The sequence below is a fragment of the Manis javanica genome, chromosome 18 (assembly GCF_040802235.1).
Source record: "Manis javanica isolate MJ-LG chromosome 18, MJ_LKY, whole genome shotgun sequence".
NCBI classification, from domain to species: Eukaryota; Metazoa; Chordata; class Mammalia; order Pholidota; family Manidae; genus Manis; species Manis javanica.
Genome location: NC_133173.1, coordinates 13,618,203 through 13,645,210, shown reverse-complemented (window position 1 = coordinate 13,645,210; position 27,008 = coordinate 13,618,203). Strand labels below are relative to the sequence as shown.

The following is a 27,008-nucleotide window of genomic DNA, read 5'->3' as shown; positions in this document are numbered from 1 at the left end:
TTTTACTCTCCAACAGAATAACCCAATCCTAGCACCTCCAAGCCTGAGCAAGATGATCCAGATGGCTGGAGAGATTGCAGATGGCATGGCATACCTCAACGCCAACAAGTTTGTCCACAGAGACCTCGCTGCCCGGAACTGCATGGTAGCCGAAGATTTCACAGTCAAAATTGGAGGTGTGTCCTTAGCTTTCTGGATCTGAGCAAGAACTAAACTCACGCGTTTTAGGGACTGAGTCCGCCTCAGTGAAGAGGTTTCCCAACATGCGCCATGAGTGCAAAGGCTTGTTCTTAGAAAGAATGTGATTGTCGCCAGTTGATAGTCAATCAGAGCCCTGGCCAGGCTGGGTATGGCGGTCCAGGTAGTGGCAAAGATGAGTTGAGGCCATGGTCCCCAAGGTTACCTCTCCTGGTGTTTGAGATGTTGGTTGGCAGAACCGTTCTAAGCATTTACAGAAAAAAATTGAAACTGTCCTCAGATGATTTTGATTTGGGCATAAAAGTTGCCATCCAAATTACCAACATTTCCTCCAGTTTTCCTGGCTTACAAGGAGTGTTGTCTCTCCCTGGGGTCCATGGAGTTTTCTGAGAGGTGAGGTTCTCTAATGGTGAAGCCCTTTCACAGAGGGGGAGCAGTGACGGAGAGGTGGCAGTCTTTCAGAGAGGGAGGATTACTGCTTACTGGGGGTCACACTCAGGCTGGTGAGCCTCGAAGCTCCTGACCCCTCTGTTATAACAGCTGACCGGCCCACTGGGGAGAGCCCTTGCTGACACACCCACTATAACACGAGAAAATGGGGACTGGATTGCATTTCTGATCACTGGTTAGAAATTCATTTCAGCCTTTGGGTTTGCTTTGGTCTTAATCTGCCTGATAAAAACACATACCACCTCAGGGGAAACCACCTGCTTTTACCAGGACCCTTATCTTCCCAAATAATGACTGATCAGAAAAATACCAAATACTTATCCTGAGAAACTACAGTGAAGATGTTACATCCAAAAACTATTTAAAACTGACCACTTTGTGTAGCCCTTGAACTGTCTGTCCTGGATGTGCTAACCTTCTGTTAGCAATATTTGTTTTCTCCAGCAATGATTGTGTATGAAATGGCTTGGCCCCTTAGGTGGGTGAGTAATGAGTATGCCCTCTAGAAGGGTTTCCAAATTAGGGGTGGATGTCTTTATTTTTCACTTGTAGGAGCTAGGGGAATAAATAGAGCCATATCACAGAGCATGCTTCACTCGGTCATCAGAGTTACTCATTCAGGAGGCACCACTGAGACCACCTGGATTTGGCCCTTTGCGGCATCTACACGTCTGGTGCCCCTTGAAGCCCGAGAGGCTATCCTGTCCCAGGTTCCTGGAGAAGAGCACCCCTGGGCTTTCTTTGTGCACCTGCTCAATTCCCTTTCCTGTCCTATACCCCTTACTTCTCCATGGGGACTGAGATTGTTCCTGTGGAAATGCCAACCAGCATCCCCCTGCCCAGCCGTGGGGAGCTGAGCCAGCCCGAGCTGAAACACCAGTTGTGCCAGTAATTGGAATTGACTCAGGTCAAGTGCCTTAAGTTCTGTGAACCTCAGTTTCTCCACCTCTGCAGTGGGGACGATGCTGTAACAGAGCCATGAGATGGTGGGAAGGACCCACTGCAGGAACACATCGGGCGCATACCTGGCAGGGCGGGTCCTCGGTAAATGTCAGTGCCTGGGTCCCCAGCACCCCTTCTCACTCCTTCCTGGCACATGGCAGGACCTCCCTTCGTGCTGCTTCCTCCCCTGCTTCACTTTGCTGTAGGAAGCCACCTCTCATTTGAAGTCCAAGTCAGCAAGGACTGTATTTGCTCCGTAACCATTTGGCGTATTGACGTGACATTTTCTTTGTACCTGGACTAATTCTGAGATAAGACTTTAACACTTCACTTTTGTGCTTCACTAGGGGTGAAAAATGTTTTTTCAATGCCTGATATCCCATGGATTACAAATATGACAAGTAATTTTTTTTTTTTTTGAGAGGGCATCTCTCATATTTATTGATCAAATGGTTGTTAACAACAATAAAATTCAGTATAGGGGGGTCAACGCTCAATGTACAATCATTAATCCATCTCAAGCCTAATTCTCGTCAGTCTCCAATCTTCTGAAGCATAACGAACAAGTTCTTACATGGTGAACGAATTCTTACATAGTGAATAAATTCTTACATGGTGAACAGTACAAGGGCAGTCATCACAGAAACTTTCGGTTTTGATCATGCAATATGACCTATAAACAATCAGGTCAAATATGAATATTCGTTTGATTTTTGTACTTGATTTATATGTTGATCCCACATTTCTCCTATTATTATTATTATTTTTATTTTTAATAAAATGCTGAAGTGGTAGGTAGATGCAAGATAAAGGTAGAAAACATAGTTTGGTGCTGTAAGAGGGCAAATGTAGATGATCAGATGATCAGGTGTGTGCCTATGGACTAAGTATTAATCCAGGCTAGACAAGGGCAGCAAGACATCCACGGATGCAGAAGATTTCTCTCAAAGCAGGGGGGGTGAGGTTCTGAGCCTCACCTCTGTTGATCCCCAAATTCTCACCTGATGGCCCCCCTGCGACTGTGCCTGTCTTAGGTTGTTCCTCCCTTGAGGAATCTTACCCGTCTCTGGCTAACCAGTCATCTTCCGGGGCCATACAGGGAAATGTAAAGTTGGTAAGTGAGAGAGAAGCCATATTGTTTGCAAAGGTTAGCTTTTTACTTCTTTGCAGATTTATGCCCTGTGGCTTCTATGCCCAGCACTTGTCTCGAGGTATCTTTACCACCTGGAGGAATTATGATACTCGGTAAATTCTATATGAGGCACGAATTCTATTTAAGGGTTGTAATTAGGAAGGAAGTAGAAAAGCTATAGATGTAGCATATGAGGGAAACTTGGGAGGATTGATTATTTCTTTGACATATCTTCTTGTATAGTACCTTAAGTATGTATAGGTTTTAAACTACTAACTAATTTGCACACACATATTAACATAATAGGAATATGGTGACATAAACAAAGCAAATCTATAATTACCATCCATCTCCAGTGAAGCCAAGAAAACCATTTAGGCACCCTAGGCATTTGTGAAAATTTATCTATGATATGATGGATATTGTCCAACTGTACTTGAACCATCAGACAAATTAAAGCAGCCCATTTCTGGGATCTGTTCACATCCCATATGTTCTTTTAACCATAGATAGTCTATAGTCATGAGATTTTGGAGTGCTACAACTTGCACCCCTCCCAACTCCTGGTTGAGTTCCAACAGTACAGATCCGGTCAAATTCGTTGTCTCACTGTATGCACATGCCAGCCTAGACATCTCCCTCCTCATTCTTATGGCAAGTCCAGGAGACGGTGGGCTGGATGCAGCCACAACCGCAGCATCGTCCGGATCCCTGTGGAGGCTTTTTGATGATCATCCCCCGGCACGAGTCCTCCAGAGAGTGCTGATGCCGGAAGCTCCTCCTCATATCGTATCTTAGTTCATTTTCTGGGTATCCAAGCTAGGCCTTGATCTTCTGCATAGAAACAAACAGACCCTTTGCCCACACTTTGACATGCCCTCTATACCACTGTGCAGAACTCATTGGAGGTCAGCACACAGTAACTGCTTTTTTGTTTTTTTTTTTAAATTAAGGGAAAGGAATATTATCAGAAAAGAGTACCTCCATAGCTGATCATCTGACACCCTTTAAGTGATCAACATTAAGGATATTTAAAGCATGCGTTGATCTTTGATTTACCAATAGTTTTATCCTGTTAAGGAGTAATCCCCCTTTTCTTTCTTTCTTTTTTTTTTTTTTTTTTTTAAATTTTTAATCTACACTTACATGAAGAATACTATGTTTACTATGCTCTCCCCTATATCAGGTCCCCCCTAACAACCACATTACGGTTACTTATGACAAGTAATTTTACCAGAGGCAATTCGGTGCCCTTAGACTAGCACAAACGAATTGGACCAGTTAACATCCAAAGAACTTCGTTCTCTGTATTTGCTCTGTATACCCTTACCTCTTCGCATGTTAGAGAGGTGAATGAACATTTGAAAAGGGAGAGCAGCCCTTTCTCCTGGGAAGGAGAACGGAACAGTCCCTGTAAGAAAATGTGGTATGATTGAGAGGAAAATCAAAATCTGACAAAGAAGCAATAATTTAGGATTATACAGCAAGCCTGCCGTCAAACATAATTATGTGACTTCTTCTGGAGAAATGGAAAATGGAAGAAATTTTCAAAAATGAGTGGGAGTATTATGTTGAAAAACATTAGTTGAGTAATAGCTTTGGGGGCCTAGCAAATAGCATCTCTTAGGCATCTTACCAGGTACTTTTTTCATCATGAATGGGTACTCTCAATATTTTCCCCCTTATTAGTGAGCCTCCCTCCTTTCCTCTGGCAGTGGGGCAATGCTGTCAAGTAAATAAGAATCAACATGCTTCTGTTCATCTCGTCAGGTTTTTAAACCACATATGAAAAACCTTTGGTCCAGGCAGATCGTATTTTCTTGACAACCATGGGACTCGATCATTTGTAACTGCCTCTCATTTTAGCAGCAACAAGGGAATTCACATGTCAAAAAAAACAGGTTTAAAATGTTTTTAAAAGCAGAGATTTTTTGGCATTTGCTTGCCACGTGACTGATCCCTTACTGTTTCTGCCTTATAACATTGCCAACACTGACATCCGGCCTCCTGAAAGCGTGCTGCAGCCCTGCCCATGGGTGCAGGGCCCTCCTCTGCAGCCAGGATAGGATAGTGCATCTTCGCCTCTCCCCCGTGAGCTGCCCAAACAGCGTAACTCTGGTTATGTGCTTTCTCTCCACCTTACAGACTTCGGTATGACGAGAGACATCTATGAGACAGACTATTACCGCAAAGGAGGAAAAGGGCTGCTGCCCGTGCGCTGGATGTCCCCCGAGTCCCTCAAGGATGGAGTCTTCACCACTCATTCTGACGTCTGGTATGAAAGACTCTCCCTGTAATGTGAGCCCGGGCCCTCCAGCCTCTGCAGGTCCCACCTGCTCAATCTCGAGGGCTTCACTTTCCTCCTGTTTTCTGTTCACTGTGACCCCTTTTCCAGCTTTGGCTAAGTGTCACATGGGCCACACTCCATTGCTGAAGTGTTGCTGTTGTCAGGGAGCTAGCTAAGGACAGAGGGCATTTGTAAGATCTAAAGAATTTGCAGGACCAACATTTCTTTCTTTCCATCCTTAGCTGTTCGCTAAGTGGCAAGGAGCCCTTGAGACAGAACACCAGGAGCCTGGACATTGCCAGAAAACTTCACCTCTCTCTGCTTCTCCCCTGCCTGCCTTCTGTCATTTGATCTTTCACAATAAATAGATATTATGTGTGTGTGTGGCTGCCTCACCTAATTAAACCTTCAGATTGCAGACTTTGCTTTATTTAGACCCAAAGCTTGGGAGTCTTGATGTGTTTTCCTGTTGGTCCCATCTGCTGTCTGTCCTTTCTCAGTGGACATCCAGCATCGCTGACCCAGGGATGTATGGAGAGCAGAATGTCTTCCTTAATAATAAACCTATGTTTGTGGTAGAAAGCTCATCAGCTGAGGAGAGCAGAGAATTCTCAACATTATTGTTTATTGCAATTCAGCAACATTGTGGAGAAATGGACAGTTTCAGAAATACCACTGAGGTTCTTGGCAGGCGAAAGCCCTGGCACATCTACCTTCCAGAATGTCAACTAGTTTCTCGGCCGTCCTCTCAGGAGATCCCATTGCTGATGTGTTACAGAAAAGCTAGTTGTTTACTTCAACTGTCTGGATGACCACATAGAGGAGCTATTTAAATAGTGACCGACATCATTTTCTTTAACCTCATGAACCTGCTGCAGTTCAAGAGTGTTGGATCTCATTTGGAAGACAGGTGCAAATTGGAAATAGCATTTGAATATGACCTGGCAAAGCTTGATTGCTTCTTGAGCTGTTTCGCAATCAGCCTGTCCAAGATGGTTATCTCTTTACTGTCAAATCAAAGTGCTCAACACCGTTTTTAGTTATAGAGATGATGGGGAGAGGACAGACCTGGACCTGTGCATGCCTCTGTTTATGCTAGGCTCCATGCCTCCTGAAGCTTGGGGGTCAGCTTACAATACAATAAAATAGAAAACCATAAGAGCTAGGGAAAACACAGGCAGGTTAGGAGGATAAAACTAGAGTTGTTCATATCTCACAGGCTAATTTTACCCCAATTCTGGTTAGTGACTACTGTGACAGGCAGCAACAAAGGGGCCCATGGGGCATTCAGTGCCGTTTCTCTCTTGTGATGACATACACATTATAAACCAATAAGCAAAAAGCAATGTAAACAAAGTAGGCATTTGATATTCATTCCTTTCAGTGCTCAGGCATTGACAGGATTTAAGTTTTTGTTATTGTTTTAATGACAGCCTTTATGGATAACGCAGGTCAGGTGGGCCAGGATGTTGGCCAATGTGGGAGGTTTCTCAGCTGCCCAGGGTCTAAAGCTCTCCTCCAAGGAATGGAAGTCATTTTAGATTTGTATTCAGTAGCACAGTCATTCCCAAATAGTTAAAATCTAGAAAGAAATACAAAGAATTGTGTTAGGCTTTGTGAGAGAGACCCCAGGATCAGGATTGGAAAGTGTCTCTGAGGTCAGGTCTAATCCCAAGTCCCATCCAGTGTTTTCGACAGCTGGTTGTTGAGCTTCTGCTTGGCTGTTTCCAGGGACTGCTTACTCCCTCCCTGACAAAGACAGGCTAATTCCTAAGATGTCCTTGTTCTTTGCAGGTTTTTCTCGAGCTGTGCCTACATCGGCCTCTTGCTGACACCCCGTCAGCCCTTTTCTCTGTAGCGCAGTCACACACCCTGCTCTGTGTATGAGGAGGCAGGCCCTGGAGTCATGAGGAGGTGGTTTCTTCCATTGAAACACCTGCAGATTTTCCTACTGTCCCTCAAGATGTTATTCCCAGGCCCTTGGCCAGTGTGCTTGCTCCTATAGCTCCCTTGTAGCCCCAGTCCCTTGCAAATGGTTCCTTTGGGTTAGAAGACACCCAAGAAGTGGGCCCTGCAGGCACGGAGGAAACTGGGCAAGGGACTGAGTAGCTGGAACCTACACTTAGAGTTGTGCTGTCTTCCCAGGCATCTGGAACACCCTATGATGACAGTCTTCATTTCTTGACTCCCTAAGCAGCTTTCCAAATGGCTGCAGACATATAGGGCTGCTTGCACCCTTTTAGGGTTATTTGCTTCTTCAGGGGCTAGTTCATGTCAGTGGGGAATGTGGTTATCTCTGTAGGTTTCAATTTACTGGTCGGGGGGATATTGACCCGATCCTATCCTGCTGTGGTGAGGTGTGCCCAGCCAGCACTGGCATTGAGGTAAGACTCACAGGAAGTTGTTCTCTACTTGGAAAGGCTTTTATCTAATGTTTAAAGATGAAATCTGTCCACAAAATTCATGACTTGTTTTATATTAAGGCATTAATGCCAATGCCAGATTATAAATTACCTGCTTTGAAAAGCACATGGGTGTTGCCTATTTCTCAGTGCCTCTGACTGGCCTTGGTTAAACCAGGGGGTAAGGTTGCCCTGCCTAGTAGGTGAGGTCTGGTGAGGAACATATGCCTTCCCTGCTGGCTCTGCAGTACCTTGGTTTCTGATGATGACCACTGATGATGCCAGGGAGGCAAGTTGGCACTGGGTAAAAATGGTTTTGCCCCCATAAACTGGGGCAGGAAAATGGCTGGACTCAACTGGTCCTATCCTGTGAAGGATGACCAGATTTTAGCATTAAATGGCCCTTGCTGTCAAGCAATATATCACACAACAGTTCCAATAAAAGTGCTCTTGGAGAGCCTGGCACAGTGCTCATGCATGCAAGAACAGGGTGGCTAGAGTCACAGTCCCCATTCTTGTGGAATAAAGTCTTGTGAAACAGAGGAAGTGACCCTGACGGGTTGGAATCATGGAAGCCTTCCCAAAAGAGAGTTGTGGCCACCTAGACTGTCACCTGCAGAGCAGTGAGCCAGCAGATTCCTAGCAGTGGGGATGCTGGGGGAAGCCATGGTAGTGGCTTCCTTGAGGGACTTAGACTAAAGAGAGATCAAGGAAGGCCTTGGATGTTGTGTTAAGAGTTTGGAACTAATTCTGCAGGCTCTGCAAAAAAGACTTTTAACGGGATAGTGTCTTCTGAACATGAGAGTGAGCTAGAGCTGTGTTTTCAGTTCACAGTGGCTAGAGTGTAAGGCTGCATTGAATAAGATGTCAGTGCCCAACAGGAGGAGGACTACAGGCCAGGTGAGGAGGACCGCCTGTACTGAGGAAGTGCTCAGGGAAGAAATGGAGGAGACCAGACCTTTGCACAAAGCTGTGCCTGAATTGGCAACTCTGGTGGGACTGAGGAGACCGAAGGAAGGATGACCTCAGGGTGGCCACACAGGTGGAATGGGGCATCACCTGCAGTGAGGCCAGAAGAAGAACAGGGTTGCAAGACAGCTCAGTCTGACACATGTTGAGGCTGTGGTTCGCCAAGTACAGGCATACCTCAGAGAAATTGTGGGTTCGGTTCCAGACCACCGCAATAAAGCAAATATCCCAATAAAGTGAGTCATATGAATTTCTTCATTCCCCGGTGCATATAAAAGTTGAGTTTATACTGTAGTCTATTGAGTGTGCAATAGTATTATGTCTACAAAAACAATGTACATATCTTAATTAAAAGATACTTCACTGCTAAAAAATGCTAATCATCATCTGAGCTTTCTGTGAGTCCTAATTGCTGCTAACAGATCACCATAACAAATATAATAATAATGAAAAAGTTTGAAATATTGTGAGAATTACCAAAATATAACACAGAGATACAAAGAGAGCAAGTGCTGTTGGAAAAATGGTGCCGATAGACTTGCTCAACAGAGTTGTCACATACCTTCACTTTGTGAAAAAAAAAAAGAAAGCAGTATCTGTTGAGGTTCATTCAAGCAGGATATCTGCTTATTACTGGGAGCCTGACACGGAGTGGTTGGGGCTGAAGCAGTGTGGAAGCCACCCAGTTAGAATTGGCGGCTTGAATAGCAGCGAGCACAGCCAGGGAAAGCGAGAGAAGTGGGCCTGGGAGACAGCCTCACTTTCAGATTATTTCTCAGGCCAGGCCTGCAGTCAATAAAAACAGCAAGCTTGTGATTTCTTGTACTGCAACCACATTTCAGACACGAAGGTTGGGAGCTACAGCTACTTCTGTAACCAGGCTGCTTTCTGTACGCAGAGCCCCCACCGCCAGAGCTGATGGAGAAGCCTGTGCCCTCAGCCCCGGGCTCTGAATGCTGCGCCCTGGCCTCTGGGTCTTTGGCTTTTTTGGGGTCTCTTGTGCAATGTAAAGACTATATTTTGGTCACTAGAAGTTAAATAGGATTTTGGGTGGGTCAGTCCTCCGATTGCTAAGATTCTATTTATGTCTAACATCTCTTAGTATCAATGTGTACAAAAACCTTTTGTCGATGGAAAGTAGCTGAAGCAGTGAATAAAACATTCTGATGGAGTCTGAGGCCCTCCTGGCTTGGGCTCCTGGCCAGGATCCCAAGAGGTCTCAGTAGGAACTGTCCTGCTCCTGAGTTTTTGGTGTGGCTTTGCCAGCACCCCTGGCCTGCCCTGGTCGGGTTGGAAGCCCCTCAGCTGTTGGCTGCTGAGCAGCCCGCTTTATTCTGCTGGAAGGAACTGAATGTAAAGGCAAATAGACCATAGAGAATTTGTAGAACTGGCAATGTGTGCTGGAAAGGCACCTTTATTTTGCAGATTACAGCATCTCCTTTTGCATCACTATCTGAAATTTCTGAGTACACTTATTATCTATTTTAATTTGTTTTTCAATGGTTGGATCTTCTAAACTGACAGGCAGAAGTGCATGCGTAGCACTGTCACTCTCTGCCCCCCTTGCTTAATTTATTCCTCAGCCGCCCCCTTCTCCTCAGCTGAACTCCATGCTTAAGAATTCTTTGTGTCCATGAGCCCCCCACCCACACACACACCTGGGAGCCTGAGCCCATCACAGGCCAGCAGCAGCCCGGCTCCTACAGGGTTTCTCTCCACCCTGGTCCCCCTGGGCTGTAAGATCCCCGTGGAGGTGTCAGTATCAAGACTCAGGCCCCCACTGCAGAGCAGTGAAGTCAGAACTGCGGTCAGGGGCACAGGCATCCGTAATGCTTTCAAAACTCACCAGGGGAATCTACTCTGCAGCTGGTGTTGAGGGGCACTTGGGTGCAAGTTTCCAAAACAGAGATGCTTGTTGAACAGCTTGATTGTCCCAGGTTGCACTTGAAGCCACTAAATCACTGTCCCAGCAGGGCCCTGGAACCTGCACATTTACGGGCATACGCGGTCTGAACTCAGCTTGTCCAGGGTTCCAATCAGAGATCAGGAGCTTCCTGGCCATTCAAAGGACCTTGAAAGCCCCTCCTCTTCGGCTTCCTCAGCTGCGCCACTAGGGTTGCATTGACTTGACACAGGATAGACATTCCACACAGCCCAGTGCCTGGTGCACTAACACAAGCCCTGTCACTGCAGGGAGAGCAGTTTTTCAGGGCCTGGGGCAGAAGAAGTGCCAGAAAGGAGAGGGCCATGTGGTCTCTCCATGCCTTCTGAGCCCCTCAACGTTTCTTTTCTCACCATAGGTCCTTTGGGGTCGTCCTCTGGGAGATCGCTACACTGGCCGAGCAGCCGTACCAGGGCTTGTCCAACGAGCAAGTTCTCCGCTTTGTCATGGAGGGCGGCCTTCTGGACAAGCCGGACAACTGCCCTGACATGCTGTATGTATTCCTGGGCCCCCACACCTCTCCCTCCGATTTCCCTCCGCAGTCATGCTTGTCCTGGGTCACATGAGACTAGTTCTGAGAGCCAGTCTCTCTGGCCAGGCAACCACTGTAGTGGTCTGAGCAGCTTAGAAGAGGGTTTATCCTGCTGGAAGGAACCTGTACAGGTACCTTAATTCCACCCCATCTTCCTTAACGCTTTAGTTCTGATTTGCAGTTTGCACCATGGTTTCTCAGGCCAAATGTGTCTATGAAATTTGACCAAACCAATTCTTACTCGTCTTCTCCTTGCAAAGGTTTTAAAAAGAACAAAAGGCAACAGCTTGGCACTGATCACTCTTAAGCTGAATTCTGGAGCCTCTCTCTCCCCAGCTTCCTGCCGGCCTGAGTGAGCCACTGCAGGTGGTGCACGCGTAAGGTCCTGACTCCTTCATGCACTGTGTGGAGTAAACCTCACCCTCTTCTCTCGGGTAGTTGCAGCGTACTGCCACCACACTGCCATCCCCCCACACGTCTGCTCTGTTAAGTGTTTACAAAAGTCATAAACTATGTAAGTGACACACTTTCTGGAGCTTCATCCAATGACCCGGTCAACCTGGAACATGGTTCAGCTGACCCTGCAGACACACACCTGGGCACACACAGCTTGGGGCCCTGGAAAATTTGTCTCCTTCCACCACTTCTTTTCAAAGAAATCTGTTCAGCTTGTTGCTATGACTAGCCAGATAATGGGGAAAGTGTCTGTGCTGCCTCGTGGGCCTCACTGCTGGTGGAGGTCAGAGCTGCTGAAGGCCGGAGGGCCTTGCTGTCTTTCGCTGAACGAGTCAGAGATGTGGTGACAGTGTTCTGTGGGGCGTTGTCAGCTGTGGGACAGGTCCAGGTGGGGACAATGGACTTGTTTTCAACTTACAGTGCAGGGCGCAGAGATTCTTCTGGATTCTGACAAGGAGAAGGTAGGCTATCACTAGTACCTCAAGACCAATTCAGGAATTTCCAGAAGTGCTTTTCAGGACAGGTTCAGCTTCACATTGGAAAGGAACCATGGGAAATTGGGCTGTCTGTCTCCTTGCCTGTGTGGAAGACTCCCAAATCTGCCACCTGCCCATACACCAGGCCTCAAGGGAGCACTGACTTGGACTGGGCCCTGTAATGGTGGGATGGTTTACAGATAGGAGTCAGACCCTGAGTCCAGGGGGTGCCAGGGGCATTGGTCCTGAAACAGCCATGATGGCTTTGGCCATCTGGTCCCAGTTCCCCTGGGTCAGGAATCCAGACACCGGTGTGTGGCGCCTCTGCTCAGTCTCAGGTGGCTGGAATCAAGATGTTGCCGGGGCTGTGGCCACCTGAGGCTCAGAGCCCCGTCCTTGAGGTTGTTGCCCGGATTCCGCACCCTGTGTCTACAGGACCGGGGTTGGCTATTGGCCGGGGACAGTGCTCGGCTCCTAGAGGCAGAGGCCGCCCCCAGTCTTTGCTGCCTGCCCTCCACAGGCCTTGTCAGGTCAGCAAGAGGACCGCTCTGAGCTTTTCCCATTTGTTTACCTGATCAAGTCCCACCCACCCAGGGTAATCCCTTTTGTTTAACTTGCAGTCAACTGATTAGAAGCCTAAATACAGGAGTGAAGTCCTGTCATATCCACACATCCCACCCACATTCAGTGGAGGCGATCCCAAGGGGAGTTTACCCCAAGGGCAGGGATCCTGGGGACCCCCACAGAATCTGATGACCACGGCCTGGGAAGTAGAAACCATTGTCCTATCAACAACCAAGGTTTCATTTTTGTCTAAAGCACTTCGAGTGTTGCTACCATGACTGAGCCCATGGAGCGGTGGCCGCCTTGCTCTCACGGTCCCGCTGTGCAGCGGAGGGGCGGAGGGGCAGTGGGCGGACACTTGGCATAGGACTGCGTGCCTCAGGAGTACATTAGCCGGGTGTTGTGCTCTTTAACTGCTGCTTCTGAATGTTTGTTCAGCCAAAGCCAGTTCTGTCCCATGGACAGCTTGCATGGAATAAGAAAGAGGGCCAGACATTGCCACAGCAAAGGCAACACCTCTGCATTGGCATGTGCATATGCATGTGTCTGTGTGTGTGTTGGGGAGAGGGGCACCCACAAATCATCTGATCATGGGCCTGGACTAGGAAACCCGCAGGTGCTCCTAATAATGACCACCAGTGACAGGAGGCTCTGTTTCTCAGAGGGCAGTATGTATGGGGGACATGGGGTTCCTGGGTTCCTCATTGAGGAACTTCCCAGTACAGCCTCTTTAGTTTTCAGGATTCAAAGTTGAGAGAGACTGAAAAGATCACTTAATGCATTTTCTTGCTGAGCATGGAAATTCTCTCTCCCCCTACCTATATTAGGTTTTTAGTACAATATAACATTACCTCAAACCTACCAGTTTAAACAATAAGCATCCATTGTCTCACTGAAGTTGGGGGAATCAGAGTAGCCTAGCTGGAGGCTGTGACTCAGGGTCTCCCGAGGCTGCAGTCTAGCTGCCCTCCAGGCCTGCAGGCCCCTGATGGCTTGCATGAGGCTGGGAGCCACTTCCAAGGTGGAGCACTCATGGGCTGAGTGCCCTGAGAGGCCTGCGTTTCTCCACGATGCTGTGCAAGGTCCTTGTGCCAGGTAGCTGGCTTCTCCTAGGGCAGGTTCGGCAGACCTTTGCTCTATAAGGACAAGTAGTAAATATGCTGAGTGTTTAGCACTGTGTTCTCATAAGGTCATGACTGCAGCCTCTCAGCTCTGCTGTCCTAGTGCTAGAGCAGCCATAGACATCAGGTGAACGAACAAGGCTATGTGTCAATACAACTTTATTTTCGGATACTAAAATTTGAATTTCACCTAATTTTCATGTTGTCACAAAATATTATTTTGACTTTTTTCAACCATTTACAAATACAAAAACCATTCTTAGCTCATAGGCCTTACAAAACCAGGCAGCAGGCCAGATTTGGCCCACAGGCCCATGGTTTGCCTACCCTGCCCAAGAGTAAGTGCTCACAAAGCACAAGCCAGAGTGCCCCTTAGGTCCTAACCTTTGAGTTTCACTCCATAGTGTCCCACGTCTTCTGTGGGTTGCACAGGAAGTCCTGTTCGAAGGGGAGGTGAATACTCAGGGCATGAATCCCAGAAAGTGAGGATTGCTGGGGTGCTGGAGGTTGGCCACCATACCTCAAAGACACCCAGTTTCCTCTACAGGCGACTGCTCACCACTCTGAACAGTGTGGTCACTGTATTCTTGTCAGCCCGTGACCAGAAAAGTCTTCCTTTCAAGCAAAAATGGAATATATCAGTAATGGAATATGAGGAGTGATGCCCACTGAATTGGCATAGGTATGCGTAGTGCCAGAAGAGAGGCAGATACTACAATCCGTGGTGTTCTAGCAAACCTAGAAACAGTCCAGGAAAGCAGGTGTGAGCTTTGTTCCTCTGGTTTGGGTGGTGGGAGAAGAGGTGTTGTTTCTGAACTTTCTCTTGACTCAAGGAAATGTTTGTCTCTGAGAAACTTGTGAGACTCTTCAAATTGATCCGCCTCCAGGTGACTGGAATTTTATATTAATTTAATATGCCTGGGAAGCAGCCCACCTGCCATGGGAAAGGCAGTGCACTTCCTGTTCCCAGCATAGAGTGACAAGGAAATTTACACGGACAGGTTACTCATGGATATTGAATGTTTAATTCAGGAAGCATTTCTGCTTTGCCATCCAGAACCCTGTTGGCAAATTGTTCTCCCTTCTCAGAAAAGAATGAAATGCAAGGGGCCGAGCTGGTTTCATAGGGAGCGTCTGTGTTGTCCTTCTGAAGGCGCAGATGAACTCAGAGAAGGAAGAAGTGTTCTGGGAGAGGGGTTCTTTTATTACAAGAATCGAAACAACACGCTCTTGTTTCTCCCAAAGGAGAGGAAATTCACTGAGCCCTCGGGTTTCCTGAATGCCCTGCTGGGCCTCTGTGTGGAAGAGGAAATGCTTCAGTTGTAGGGTGCCAGAGGTCTGACCGGGCACCAACCGATAGGCTACTGTTGGGGCTGCGTGTGCACTGGCTGCCGGCGGACTTCAGCTCAGCAGCAGGAAGGTGCTTCAGCTGTTGGTGTCACCTGCCAGCAAGGGAAGCAGGCACCTCTGGAACAGCCACAGAGCCCCACGCTCTTGGGAGCACAGAGGCTCAGGCTTTAGAGGGAAGCCTCCATGGTCCAAGTCCCAGGATGTCCAGGCCTATGAGTCTTCACGCTGAAACTCAGTTTCAATCCACTCTGCAAGCGGCATGAGACCACATTCAGCTTGTGGTTCGCTGGCGGACCCGTATTTTAAATTGACGGCAAGGGCCATCCTGAACCTTGCCTTCCACTTAGGTCTCCACACTTACACCACAGAAGTCCTTGAGCCCCTCTGAATGCATGCTGACTGCTGACATCCCAGCAGCGGGCTGTGAGGCATGGCGTAGCTTTCTGAATCTGGCCTCTGGAAAGACTGGATCCGAATGCTGCAGGATAGGGGCTGTGGCAGAGGGGAGCAGTGAGTCCTAAATCATGAGCCGAGAAGCCATAGCCTCTGCGGGTAAACCTCCCACAATGCCATGTGTCAGGACCCTTGCCAGGGAAGTCCCCAGTGTAGGACATTCAGGGCGGCACTGGAACTTTCTAGCCCAGAGGCAGCCCCGCAGAGGGGAGCGTGAAGCAAACTCAGGCGGCTCTGATGTCATGCAGTCTTCAGCATGGTTTGTCCTCTTGCTGATTAAAACCCCCACATTGCTGGGAATCCTGGGCTGGTTCTGTGGGGACCGAGTGCCTGAGTAGGATCCAAACGGGCAGGAATGGCCAGTCCTGCCCAGTTAACCTCTCAGTGGGCTTTCCCAGTGTAGCCTGGGGCTACGGCTCAGGCGGGCCCTGCTGGCAAGAGAAATGGCTGTAGACACCCCTGCCTTTCAGGGCTGCTGAGAGGCTGGTGGAGGAGAGGTGCGCTGAACCCCCAGGTCCTTTCTGGAACCTGGTGTCTCTTTGTTGGAAGAGGCATTACTCGGACTGAAGCTGCTAATGCTGCTCAGCTCCTGGGCTGCCTCCTGCATCTTGGCTGTGACCACAACCTGGGAGTGCACAGAGGAGGGCTGAGAATGGGGTGGGCGTACGGAGGTGCCTCCATGTGCAGCATGAAGAGGCAGTACCTCTTGCCTCACACCCCGACCATCGCCCAGCCGCCTAGGATCACGTGTCTCTGGAAGCAGCCGCATTGGGTCTTGTTCCTGCCTCAGTGCAAAGGGATCTCTGCACCCCCAATAGGGGGCATTCACCAAAGGATGTGCTCTGACTCACTAGAGCTGACTAGTTGTAAAAACTGTGCTTTGTTGAAGAGTTTTATCAGCTTATAAATCCTTCTAGAGTCTACTGGAAAGTTTTCTTGTGGAGATCATGTAAACAAGGTCTTGAGGCCTACAAAGCAGAAAAGACTTCCTTTTATGGGCAGCACTGGAGGGGCTGTGACTCTGGGATGGTTTGAGACCGGCATTACGTGGCTTGTTCAGGCTGATGTCACTTGTGTCACTCCCCTCCTGGTGGCACCTCCTCAGCCCTGGGCCCCAGGGACACAGAGCCAGGACACACCACATGTTCTTGGCCCTGGCTGCGCTTCTGCTTGGATATTTCAGCTGAGAGGAAATCGCAGCTAAGCCATAGAGAGGGATTTCGTGTGTTTCTGGCCCTCTTTACTTACTAAGAAAAAGGGGTCCTTTTTCTTAGGAAATAATGGAGGTATGGGAGGCCAGGACTGTCTGCCATGGGAACTGAGGCAGGAGCTGCCCGTTTATCATTGTAAATCCCCCCCACACCTGTGACTGAGAGGGGACAGTCTCCTGGAAGGATCATGGTCTCTCTTATTTAGGTTGAAAAAAAATGCCATTTTCTGAGTTTGGTGGTGTTCAAAGTGTAGCTATACTGCTTAACAGAGAAACATCCCAGCTCTACCCTTGCTGGTTTGTAATCTTGGACAAAGTACTTAAATCTCTTGGTGCTTCCACTTCCTCATCACAAAATACACCTGCCTGTCAGAGTTGTGAGGATAAAGCAGTTCATACATAAAACCTGGGCTCTCGCCCCTTGGAACTTGCCCTGGGGCCACACGGAAGCAGATGGTCTGTCTGCCAGCCGGACAGAGGCTGGAAGCCATGTGGGGTGCTTTGCTCTTCCTAGGTATAGGAAGTTCCATTTGGCGATTGTCATTGAAAAGCATCTCTTTATCCAAAAGTTTTAAAACAAAACAGAGGATAGAATTTTCTGGCCAGCATGGAAATGGAAGGGACGAAGGCACTCCGGTTTCAGACTCACATGAGAGAGGGCAGCTGGCCCATCCCTTCTCGGAGCCTCTGCACCCTCCGGCCAGCCCGGATGTCTACTTGGTCACCCTTCTTTTTATTGCAAAGGTCTCCTTAGCTGGCTCCCCGCATTCTGGGTTAGTAAGAAGCGCTCCTTCCTCCTCCTGCAGCCACCGCGTGCCCTGTCGAGGCCCGGGCCATCCTGGAACAGGGCAGCTGGCTCTCTCGGCAGCAGTCCTCCTTCCCAGGCCCTCCCCCTCGGGTTCTCCACCAGGAGGACTCCTGTGGCCCACGTGATTCTGGGCGCTTCACAGAGGTTTACAGCCCAAGTGCCATCCTGGCCCAGCTGATGAGAAGCAGGCACAGCGTGGACTTCCCACCGTGCCCTCTGCCTGTCCCTTGCCTGAAAGGTGACTCTTGCACAGGGCTGCCCCTCACTGGCTCGCAGGGATCTGGATTCATGTCTTCTTTGGGACTCTTAGGCATCTTAGCTCAGCCTGGATCACAGGCCGGGCTCTGCCACTGTGTGGCCGCTGCAGCCTCAGCCCCCAGTGCCAGGTGGGGACGGCAGACTTGGAGTGTGCGCTCCTGTCCTGCAGCTGTGCCAGCTCACCCCGCCTGGGCCTCGGGTTCTCTGCCAGCGGTCCCCTGCCACCAGGAGGGAGCTTATAAATAGCATAGGTGGGATTAAAGGAGAGACTGCTGTAGGGAAAGCTGCCATCACTCCTCAGTCTTAGCAACAAACCAGGGGTTTCCTGTATTCTAATTCCAGATATGTTTATTCAGTGGCTACAAGAGATGCTTCAAATACAAAGGTGGTTTGCTGTTTGTTTTTTTCATTTCTTAGCACTGTCATTGTAAATAATACCTGTAATGATGGACTCTGTGTAACCCCAGATCTGCCCTTCTCAGGAAATGAGGGTTTGGGTTCATATGGTGGAGGGTCCTGGATCCTGGATAAAGTGATGAGACATAAGACAGGAGGTGCTGGCAGCTCTTTGGGCCACCAAGACAAAAAGCTAGAGGCTCCCAGAGGCAGCAGCAGAACCCCTTCCAACCCTCATGGCACCCGTTAGGAGGGGAAAGCCAGCCAGGGGCCGGGAGGCCGCCTGGCTGTGGGCCCCTTCCCGGCGGGGCCCACCTCCGTCTGTCTTCCCCCAGGTTTGAGCTGATGCGCATGTGCTGGCAGTACAATCCCCGGATGAGGCCTTCCTTCTTGGAGATCATCGGCAGCATCAAGGACGAGATGGAGCCCGGCTTCCGGGAGGTTTCCTTCTACTACAGCGAGGAGAACAAGCCACCCGAACCGGAGGAGCTGGAGCTGGACCTGGAGCCGGAGAACATGGAGAGCGTCCCCCTGGACCCTTCCGCCTCCTCGTCCTCCCTGCCGCTGCCTGACAGACTCTCGGGACACAAGGCCGAGAACGGCCCAGGCCCTGGAGTGCTGGTGCTCCGCGCCAGCTTCGATGAGAGGCAGCCTTACGCGCACATGAATGGGGGACGCAAGAACGAGAGGGCCTTGCCTCTGCCCCAGTCTTCGACCTGCTGATCCTCGGATCCTGAATCCCGTGCAAACAGTAACGTGTGCGCACGCTCGGCGGCGGGTGGGGGGGAGAGAGTTTTAACAATCTATTCACAGCCTCCTGTACCTCAGTGGATCTTCAGAACTGCCATTGCTGCCCACGGGAGACGGCTTCTCTGCAGTAAACACATTTGGGATGTTCCTTTTTCAATATGCAAGCAGCTTTTTATTTCCCTACCCAAACCCTTAACTGACACGGGCCTTTAAGAACCTTAATGACAACACTTAATAGCAACAGAATACTTCAGAATCGAGTCTCCTCACTCTCTTTCATCTCTCTCTCTCTCTCCTTTCTCTTTCCGCTTCATAATGGAAAAATATTTGCCGCCAGCTAAGCTGAGACATCCGTTTGACCAGACTGAGGAAATGGTTGTCCCTCCCCGTGGCCCCACAGTGCCCCTGTACACACCTGCCTGACACCATAGGTCTTTATAAAAATCATGTTGAGATGGAACTTTTTAATTGTATCTTTAACCTTTTTAGGGACACAAGTAATTTAAAAAGGGCCATCATTCACCCAAGGTTGTCACCATTTTATCGCTGCCAAATTCTACCAAAACGCTGAAGTTTCTCCCTCACAATCCTTGCACTTACTTTCTTGTTCCCAGAGGCACGGGGCGCGTGTGCTATCTAGTCACTCCGTTGAAGAGCCTCGTTGGTGATGCACTCCATCCCATCATCCCCTGGCGTTCTCTTCGGGTGTCATGTTCACACAGGTCCTACTGCTTTTGACTAGGCTATTACTGGGGGAACTGGACAGAATGGGATTTCTCTTGGTGAAGATGGGGAGAAGCCGAACTGGCTTCCCTGGCCCACTTCCCTACCCCTACTCTTATCCCCACAGGAATTCTGGAGAAAACAGGCCCTGTCGAGAACCTGGAAGACAGGCTTTGGGTAAAGGTTTTCCATGTGCCAGTCTCCTGTCCCTGCTCCCAGCCCGCCAAGACACAGATGGGAAGGGGTTTCCAGGGACTCAGCCCAACTGTTTATGCAGGTTTGCAAGGGAAGAAATTCAAACACCACACAAAACAGTAAGAAGAAAAGCAGTAAATGAATTCAAGCATTCTAAGCTTTGTTGACATTTCCTCTGTTACTAGGACTTCTTCATGGGTCTTACAGTTCTATGTTAGACCATGAAACATTTGCATACACATCGTCTTTAATGTCACTTTTATAACTTTTTTACGGTTCAGATATTCATCTATACGTCTGTACAGAAAAAAAAAGCTGCTATTTTTTTTGTTCTTTATCTTTGTGGATTTAATCTATGAAAACCTTCAGGTCTACCCTGCTTCCCTTTCTGCTCACTCCAAGAAACTTCTTATGCTTTGTACTAGAGTGCGTGACTTTCTTTCACTTTTTCCGGTAATTGATATTTATCGAACATAATTTGCCATGAACTGTTTGATGCCTTTTTATACATACACACCCCTCCCCCCGCCCTGTTAGCTGTGTTCTAATCCATAGGCTCTGTGGGCACGAGGCTGGTGAGGGAAGGAGACGGAAAGAGGGCGTGGGCCTGGAGGGCCACGCACCCGCTTTCCTCAGCGTGCTCTCACAGCACGTGAGTCTGTTACGGCGCAAGACACGATACAAACTCAGGTCAGAAAAAAAGGTTAAATATTTCGTACATCCTTGTTCAGTGTTTATGTGCACCATTGTTGAGAATTCTCACCTTCTCTTTCCCTGCCTTTGTTTTGGTTGTGACACACATATATCTATTTTTTTAATTCTTGGGTACAACAGCAGTTTTAACTGCAGACAGTAGGCATTTGGATTACCTTATTTTTTTTAATGGCTATTTAATCCTTCCATCCCTTGAAAAACAGCTGCTGAGTCCCTGGGTGCAGCAGGCTGCAGTCTCCTCGGTGGCCTTCTGCCACCACCCTCCAGTCTGACCTGTCTTTAGAACCAGAAAACGCGCAGGGACTTGGCTGGCACTGGCAGGGAGGGGCACAGGGCAGCACCCACAGGGCAATGGCCAGCCCCCTGCCAGTCTGCAGCTGGGGGGTCAACAGCAAGGAGCAGGGCCCTGACACGGACGTGCATTTCCGTGGCCAGGAACCCAAGTCCTCGGGCCCAGGGGTCTTGTTTAGTTCTTTGTACTTCTCACCACAGTGACGACAGCTCAAGAGAGGCTCCTGGGGTGGGAATGTGTAAGTTATGAGTAAGAACAAAGCTAGAATATGATGACCGCTAGTTGTGACTGGAGATTAAACATAAAAAGGAAAGTTTGTAGTGCTTTTGCTTGTCAGTAGTTTGGGTCCCACTATTTTCTCTAGCCTGTGTCCCATTGTTTTTCCCTTTTAAAAAATGAGAAAAAGAAAAAAGTGAATTCAGAAGGTATTATATGTAGGAGTTTTCTTTTAATTTATTTTGTGATACCAGTTTCAATCACTGTAGAGAGGCCCCATTATGAATTTAAATACTGAGAAAAGGGTTTTTTTTGTGTGTGTGTATGTGTGTGTGTGTAAGACAGGACAGTTTTGGGTTTCGTTTTTTTTTTCAAACATTTATCTACCTCACTCTTATTTTTTATATGTGTATATATATATATATAAAAGAATACATCTCACATTTCTCAGCACCTGACAGTATGCCGTTGATCCTGGTAACCTCATCCACACCACAGGCCGCACACACCAGGTGACGCAGGGAGAGGCCAGGCTGTGCTCCAGGGTTGAAGCAACACTAACTCACCTCCACTCATGTCAAACAGCTAGCCTTTTTCTGAGATGTCATGTTTTGTGTTGCTTTTGTTCTTCTAACCAGGTTTCCTAAGAGGTTGTGAAATGTTAAGGCTTTCCTCCTGCCAGCCCAGTGCCCCCTGCACTTGGCCACGAGGCGAGGAGAGCCCCAGAGCCGAGGCAGGGAGGCCACCTGGCTCTCCTTGGCTGCTGGGCTTTGAAACAAATGACTCTGTGCAGACTGAATGGTGAATGGATGCTGTGATTGGAAGAGCAGTCTCCCAGGCTTTGAGGACAGGAAATGCTGAGGGGGACAGTCTCTGTCAGACCCCTCCTCCTGTAAATGTGGGTGTCTGGGTTTGCTCCATTCAGCGCACACTGCGGCCCCCAAATCGGCCTGCTCAATTCAGCCGCACAGACCAGCAGCTACCGGGAGTGGCGTCCTGCAGGCCTAAAGCCAGAGCGCGCACAGGCTCCTGACCCCCAGCTAGTCCCATAGAGAATGTACGGAGGAGAAGAGCCCCCTCCTTCCTCTCCAGACCGTCCCTTGACTTGCCCCTCCACTCTTTCTCCCCCAGGGGAACACAGACCAAACCCTCAGGCTGGAAGGGGCCGGTGGTCAGCACCCAGCCTCTTTCTGGGGTGTTGTGCCTGTGCCCCCCCATCCCGCTGCTCACAGGGCCAGACAGCGCCTCCCTGCCTCCAGCAGCTGCTCTTACAGGCGCTGGTGATTCTGTCTGGGAGACATGGCAGGGGTTTTCCCAAAGTGGGGCAGGCTCCTTCAGCTCCAGTACTGCAGTTAAGCTCAGGGGCGTTTTCCTTCCTGCGAGAACACTACTCATCTATCCCAAGTCCCCTGGGATCCTGAGCTCATTGGGAAATACTGCTGATCAGGGCTTTCTTCTTCTACACTGGAGGTGACCCCTTGGGATAGTGGCCTCTCCTCTTTGCACATACCTACCGGTTTCCACAACTGGATTTCTACAGATCATTCAGCTGGTTATAGGGTTTGTTTAAACTGTCCAAGTTGTCGGTGTCCTTTCGTTTTTGTTTTATGTAGGTGGCTTTTCTTTAGGTAGAAAGAAAACACTAATAGCGTAGTGCCCATCATAACAAATGCTTCAGAAACACTTAAATAAAAGAGAAAATTTTGCTTGGGCAATGGTGCAGTCATTTTGCTGGACCAAACCACCCACCTCCACCCTACCAAGGCATCACGTATCACAGTTCCAGCCTCGTTTTATGCTGAATTCCCCCTCTTCTTGATTCCTCTCTTTCATATGCTCCAAATAATTTAACCAAGCTGAGTTATGGCATTTTCCATGCAACCTCTTTCTGACAGCAGCTCACACTGCTTGAAGTAACATGAACCACTGAGGCACATCATTGAATTGATGTGAGCATTAAACATTATCACACACAGCCCTTCCCTGAGGCAGCAGGAGCTGGAATATTCCGGAGACACTGAACTTCAGCTGTGTGAGACCCAGACCACCCCACGTCTCCCTTATGGGGTACCATGACGTTTGACACACAGTTGGAATGAGCTCCCTCCTTGGAAGATAGAAGACCGTGTTCACAGCCAACACTGGCCTCTCCTTCCAGCCTGTTTCTTATGACTTGGAACATTTCCATGGTAGGAAAGTGGTTATTGTGGAACTACCCAGTGGCAAAATGCTTGGCACGAAGTGGTGTGTTTTGGTTGGGAAAGCAGATTTACGCGCCAAGTATGATGCCAAATTCGAGGCCAGTTTGTTCTCCTGAAGCCTTTTTCTCAGCAGCCCACCTGTGTGGGCAGGTGGCCGTCCGTGATGCAGGTTCCTGTTGTGGCAAGGTCACACTAGCTCAGATCAGTGAGGAGGCTAGGATGCTGGTCCAAGGTCCTCCACTGTCACTGTTGGGTCCTCCCAGGGCGGTCAATGTCAAGGGCAACTCCTTTCCAAAACAGGCTCCCTCCAGGTGACAGTAATGCTCCGTGGTATGCCTTGGCCCATTCCAGCCGCCCCAGTAATGCATTTAAGGTTTGGGGTTTGTCCTTTTGTTAATGTTACTTCTGTGTTCGTTGGTTGTTTTTTCATTTCCTGGGCTAAGCAGCATTGGGAGATATGGACCAGAGATCTACTCTTTAAGAACCAGTGATGAAAGCCAACCTTAGACCACTCTGACGGAGTTGGTGGTACAAAGGAGAACTTCAAGAGAGGATGTTGTTTAGATTGAACCTCTGTTGCCAGAGATGCTGAAGATACAGACCGTGGACAGGCCAGAGGGTTTCATTTTTGTCCTCCAGCTTAGATGACTAGTTGGTCATTTAGAGAAAAGCAGATGAACACTCCTTGAAGGTGGAATGATCAGGCAGCAGGAAACCCTGTCACGAGGCTCGTGACATGACATGAAGAGAAGAATTATGAGCGGAGGGATTCAGGGCTCGGAAGAAGTATGGGCCATGCTTTGAACTTGATGGTTTCTGAAGGTATCAGACCACATCAAGGCTCAGCAGTCATCCATGGGCATTTGGTGTCAACAAATAAACCTAACATCCTACTTTGAAAACTGTTATTGAGGAGTTAAGTCAAATTGTTCAAGAACATGAACTGCACTGTCAGTTGTCAGTTCTGGGGCATGACTTTAGGGTTTTGTTTAATTTTGTTGATGCAAGAACATAATGATCACTCATCTGTACGTCCACGTTTGTGTGCGTCCACTTCTTTCTGGTAAACATTGTTTTAATTAGTCACTCATTAGCGTTTTCAATAGGGCTCTTCAGTCCAGTAGATTACGGGTAGTCAGTTGACGAAGATCTGGTTTACAAGAACTAATTAAATGTTTCATTGCATTTTTGTAAGAACATAGAATAATTTTATAAAATGTTTGTAGTTTATAATTGAAAAAAATAATTTAAAGACACTTTTTTTCTCTGTGTGTGCAAATGTGTGTTTGTGACCCATTTTTTTCAGGACACCTGTTTACTAGCTAGCTTTACAATATGCCAAAAAAAGGATTTCTCCCTGACCCACGCCGTGGTTCACCCTTCCCCCCAGCCCTTGCTTTGTGCCCTAGTTTATAAAAAAGGAATGATGATGATTTAAGAAGCAGTTCTGTATCTTCAGTATCTTGGTCTTCCAGAACCCTCTGGTTGGGAAGGGGATCATCTTTTACTGGTCATTTCCCTTTGGCGTGTAGCTATTTTAACAGACTGAAAGAACCTCATTGGCCAAGGAAACAGCAGAGGTGTTGCGGCCCAGAAGTGCACATGGCACTACTGAGCATCTGCTTTGAGTGGTTTGGGTTTTACAGTTCTGCAATGCCTAGACATGGGAGGATTTGATTGCACAGCTAATGCCTTTCCCTGTGGTCACCGCACACAGACTTCTCATGCTACAGATGACAGTTCTGGTGTGTGTGGGCCGTTTGCTTACATCCCTCATATAGCAGGATTAATGCTTTGTTGTAACAGGGAAGAAACCCTGTTTATTTTTATTAAGGCAGAACACCGAAGATACAATTTTCCAGTCCAAAACAAGTCCTTTTTAATAAAAATTACATGCTATTTTTGTTAAGTTTGACTCCATTTCCTCTAGCTCCCAATGGATTATTGGCTGTGTCTATGCTACTCCACAAAATCCCCCTTGCTGGAAACATCTGGGTGTTTTGCACTACATTGGAGAAAGGTCCAGAAACAATTTGTTTTTTGTTTTCAACTTTTCATTCAGAGGTTTGGCGTTGCATAGACACAGATGCAGGTGGAATAGATGCTTGGCAAAAACACCTGTCTGCTTTCTAAGCCAGTGAGGTTGTGCGAAGTTTGCCAGAGTCTGTCTACCTCTGGGACAAAAAAAAAAAAAAAAAAGAAAAAAATCAAACCAGAAGGCGTGATGGAATGGATGCATCGAAAATAATGCATTTTCTGAGTTTTCTTGTTTAAAAAGTTTTTTAAAAAAGTAAAAAAAAAAAAAAGTAAGAACATGGCCAATTTGTTACATAAAATGACTTTCTGTGTATAAATTATTCCTAAAAAAATTCCTCTGTTTATATAAAAAAATCAGTAGATGAAAAAAATTTCAAAATGTTTTTGTATATTCTGTTGTAAGAATTTATTCCTGTTATTGCGATATACTATGGATTCTTTACATTATGGGGAAAAAAAGAAACTTTGTCTATTTTGAATGGCTGAAGCTAAGGCAACTTTAGTTTCTCTTACTCTGCTTTTTTCTAGTAGTTAAAAGTACACATGGTTTAAGTTAAATAAAAGAATTCTGTATGCATTTTGGGCTCTGATTTTGTGCCACCATCACCCCCACCATCCCCTGCAAGAATCACCACGCTTCTGAGGCATGGAAGCTAAACTATGTGTGGCATGCATGTTCACACATGTCACTTGGAGGTGTTCTGTGTGAAGGCTTTACTTCTGACAGCTGAACCTTCTCAGAATGCAAACTGCTGGTTGAAGACAGGGAAGCTATTCTGTTTCTCACTCCATTAAATCAGCAAGAAGAAAATCTGAATATATAAAATACAGAAATCTGCACTTCATTTTTGACTGATGTGTAGACTTTTCCTATACCTTCAACTGACAAAAGGCAGGCCAAGACAGGTTTGGTCTGGGTGACTCTGCAACAAAGGACTTAAACTCCTCACATTCTCACGTCGGTGGTATCTCACAGCCAGTATACCTCCTCAGAGGATGGAGGTGGGAACCAAGCAAGCACAGAATGCGGGCTCACTGGAGGCACTCAAAACCATTAGTCACTTTCTAGCTGATGGTCTTGGCCTGCCCCAAGGACTCTACAGTCCAGGCATCATATTTGCCAGGTGAGATGGGTTTGGTAGGAAATGTGAATCTGTGTTCAAAGGAAACAAGCTAGAAATGTGCTAGAATCAGACCAGAAATGTATGGACATCAAGAGGACAAGCTGATCATCTCACTCAATGCTCCTCGTGGGGGATTCTACTCCATTAACAAAGGCCGATGCATAAAGGGATGAATAGCAAGGTGTGGGCAGAAGTTAATCGAAGGCCATGGATATTTAAGATCTGGGCACTCTCACAAGTATGAACACAGATGGTCTCTCTAAAAGGGGGGCTCTCCCAAGCTTGGGGTTGCCCCAGGGTTCTGCTCACTGTTGTCACAGAGTGGCTGTCATTAGGTGACTGATGATAAAGGCAGGCTCATCCCCAAGGCTTGGACGAGTGTCTGGGCTGCTGGTGGGGTGGGCACGGGCTCCCCCACATTCCTGGGTGGGTTGATGCCACATGTCCAGGTTGCCACAGTGCATTCACTTGTCCTCAGCCTGAGGAAGCAACAGGTTCTCAGGATGAAGGTGCTGGGTCTTCAGCAGTGTGAGACCCCCTCTGTACTGAGCAACTTCTTAAGACCACAGAGCCGGCAGAGCTCTTTCTGTGTGTATCCTCACAGGTCCAGCAATGAGCCTAAGCTCAATAAGGTGTGTGTTTTCACAGTGTGCACGCATCACTGATGGACTCGCACATCCATTCTCTTGCGTGCTCACGGCTCTACAAAAGGATTACTCTTTTACAGAGGAGCAAGCAGGAGGACATGCCTAAGACCCCCAGCTGTTAAATGACCAGCCCAGTGCCCAGCCTTTTTAAGCAGTGTCAGCT

The 27,008-nt window shown here is 48.0% G+C and overlaps 1 protein-coding gene across 2 annotated transcripts in view; it reads left to right on the top strand.

Moving 5' to 3' along the window:
• IGF1R (insulin like growth factor 1 receptor) overlaps positions 1-25,651 on the top strand; it is a 273,065-nt gene extending 247,414 nt beyond the window's left edge. Inside the window, exons 18-21 of one of the 2 annotated variants that reach the window (XM_037000618.2) lie at positions 17-176; positions 4,868-4,997; positions 10,681-10,815; positions 18,282-25,651. In XM_037000618.2, coding sequence (XP_036856513.2) covers positions 17-176; positions 4,868-4,997; positions 10,681-10,815; positions 18,282-18,669 — 813 coding nt within the window. In that variant the 3' untranslated portion in view covers positions 18,670-25,651. Of the gene's footprint in view, positions 1-16; positions 177-4,867; positions 4,998-5,251; positions 5,390-10,680; positions 10,816-18,281 lie in introns of those variants that run through there. The other variant, XM_073227272.1, reaches the window with a different exon arrangement.
• The last annotated feature ends 1,357 nt before the right edge of the window (positions 25,652-27,008 follow it).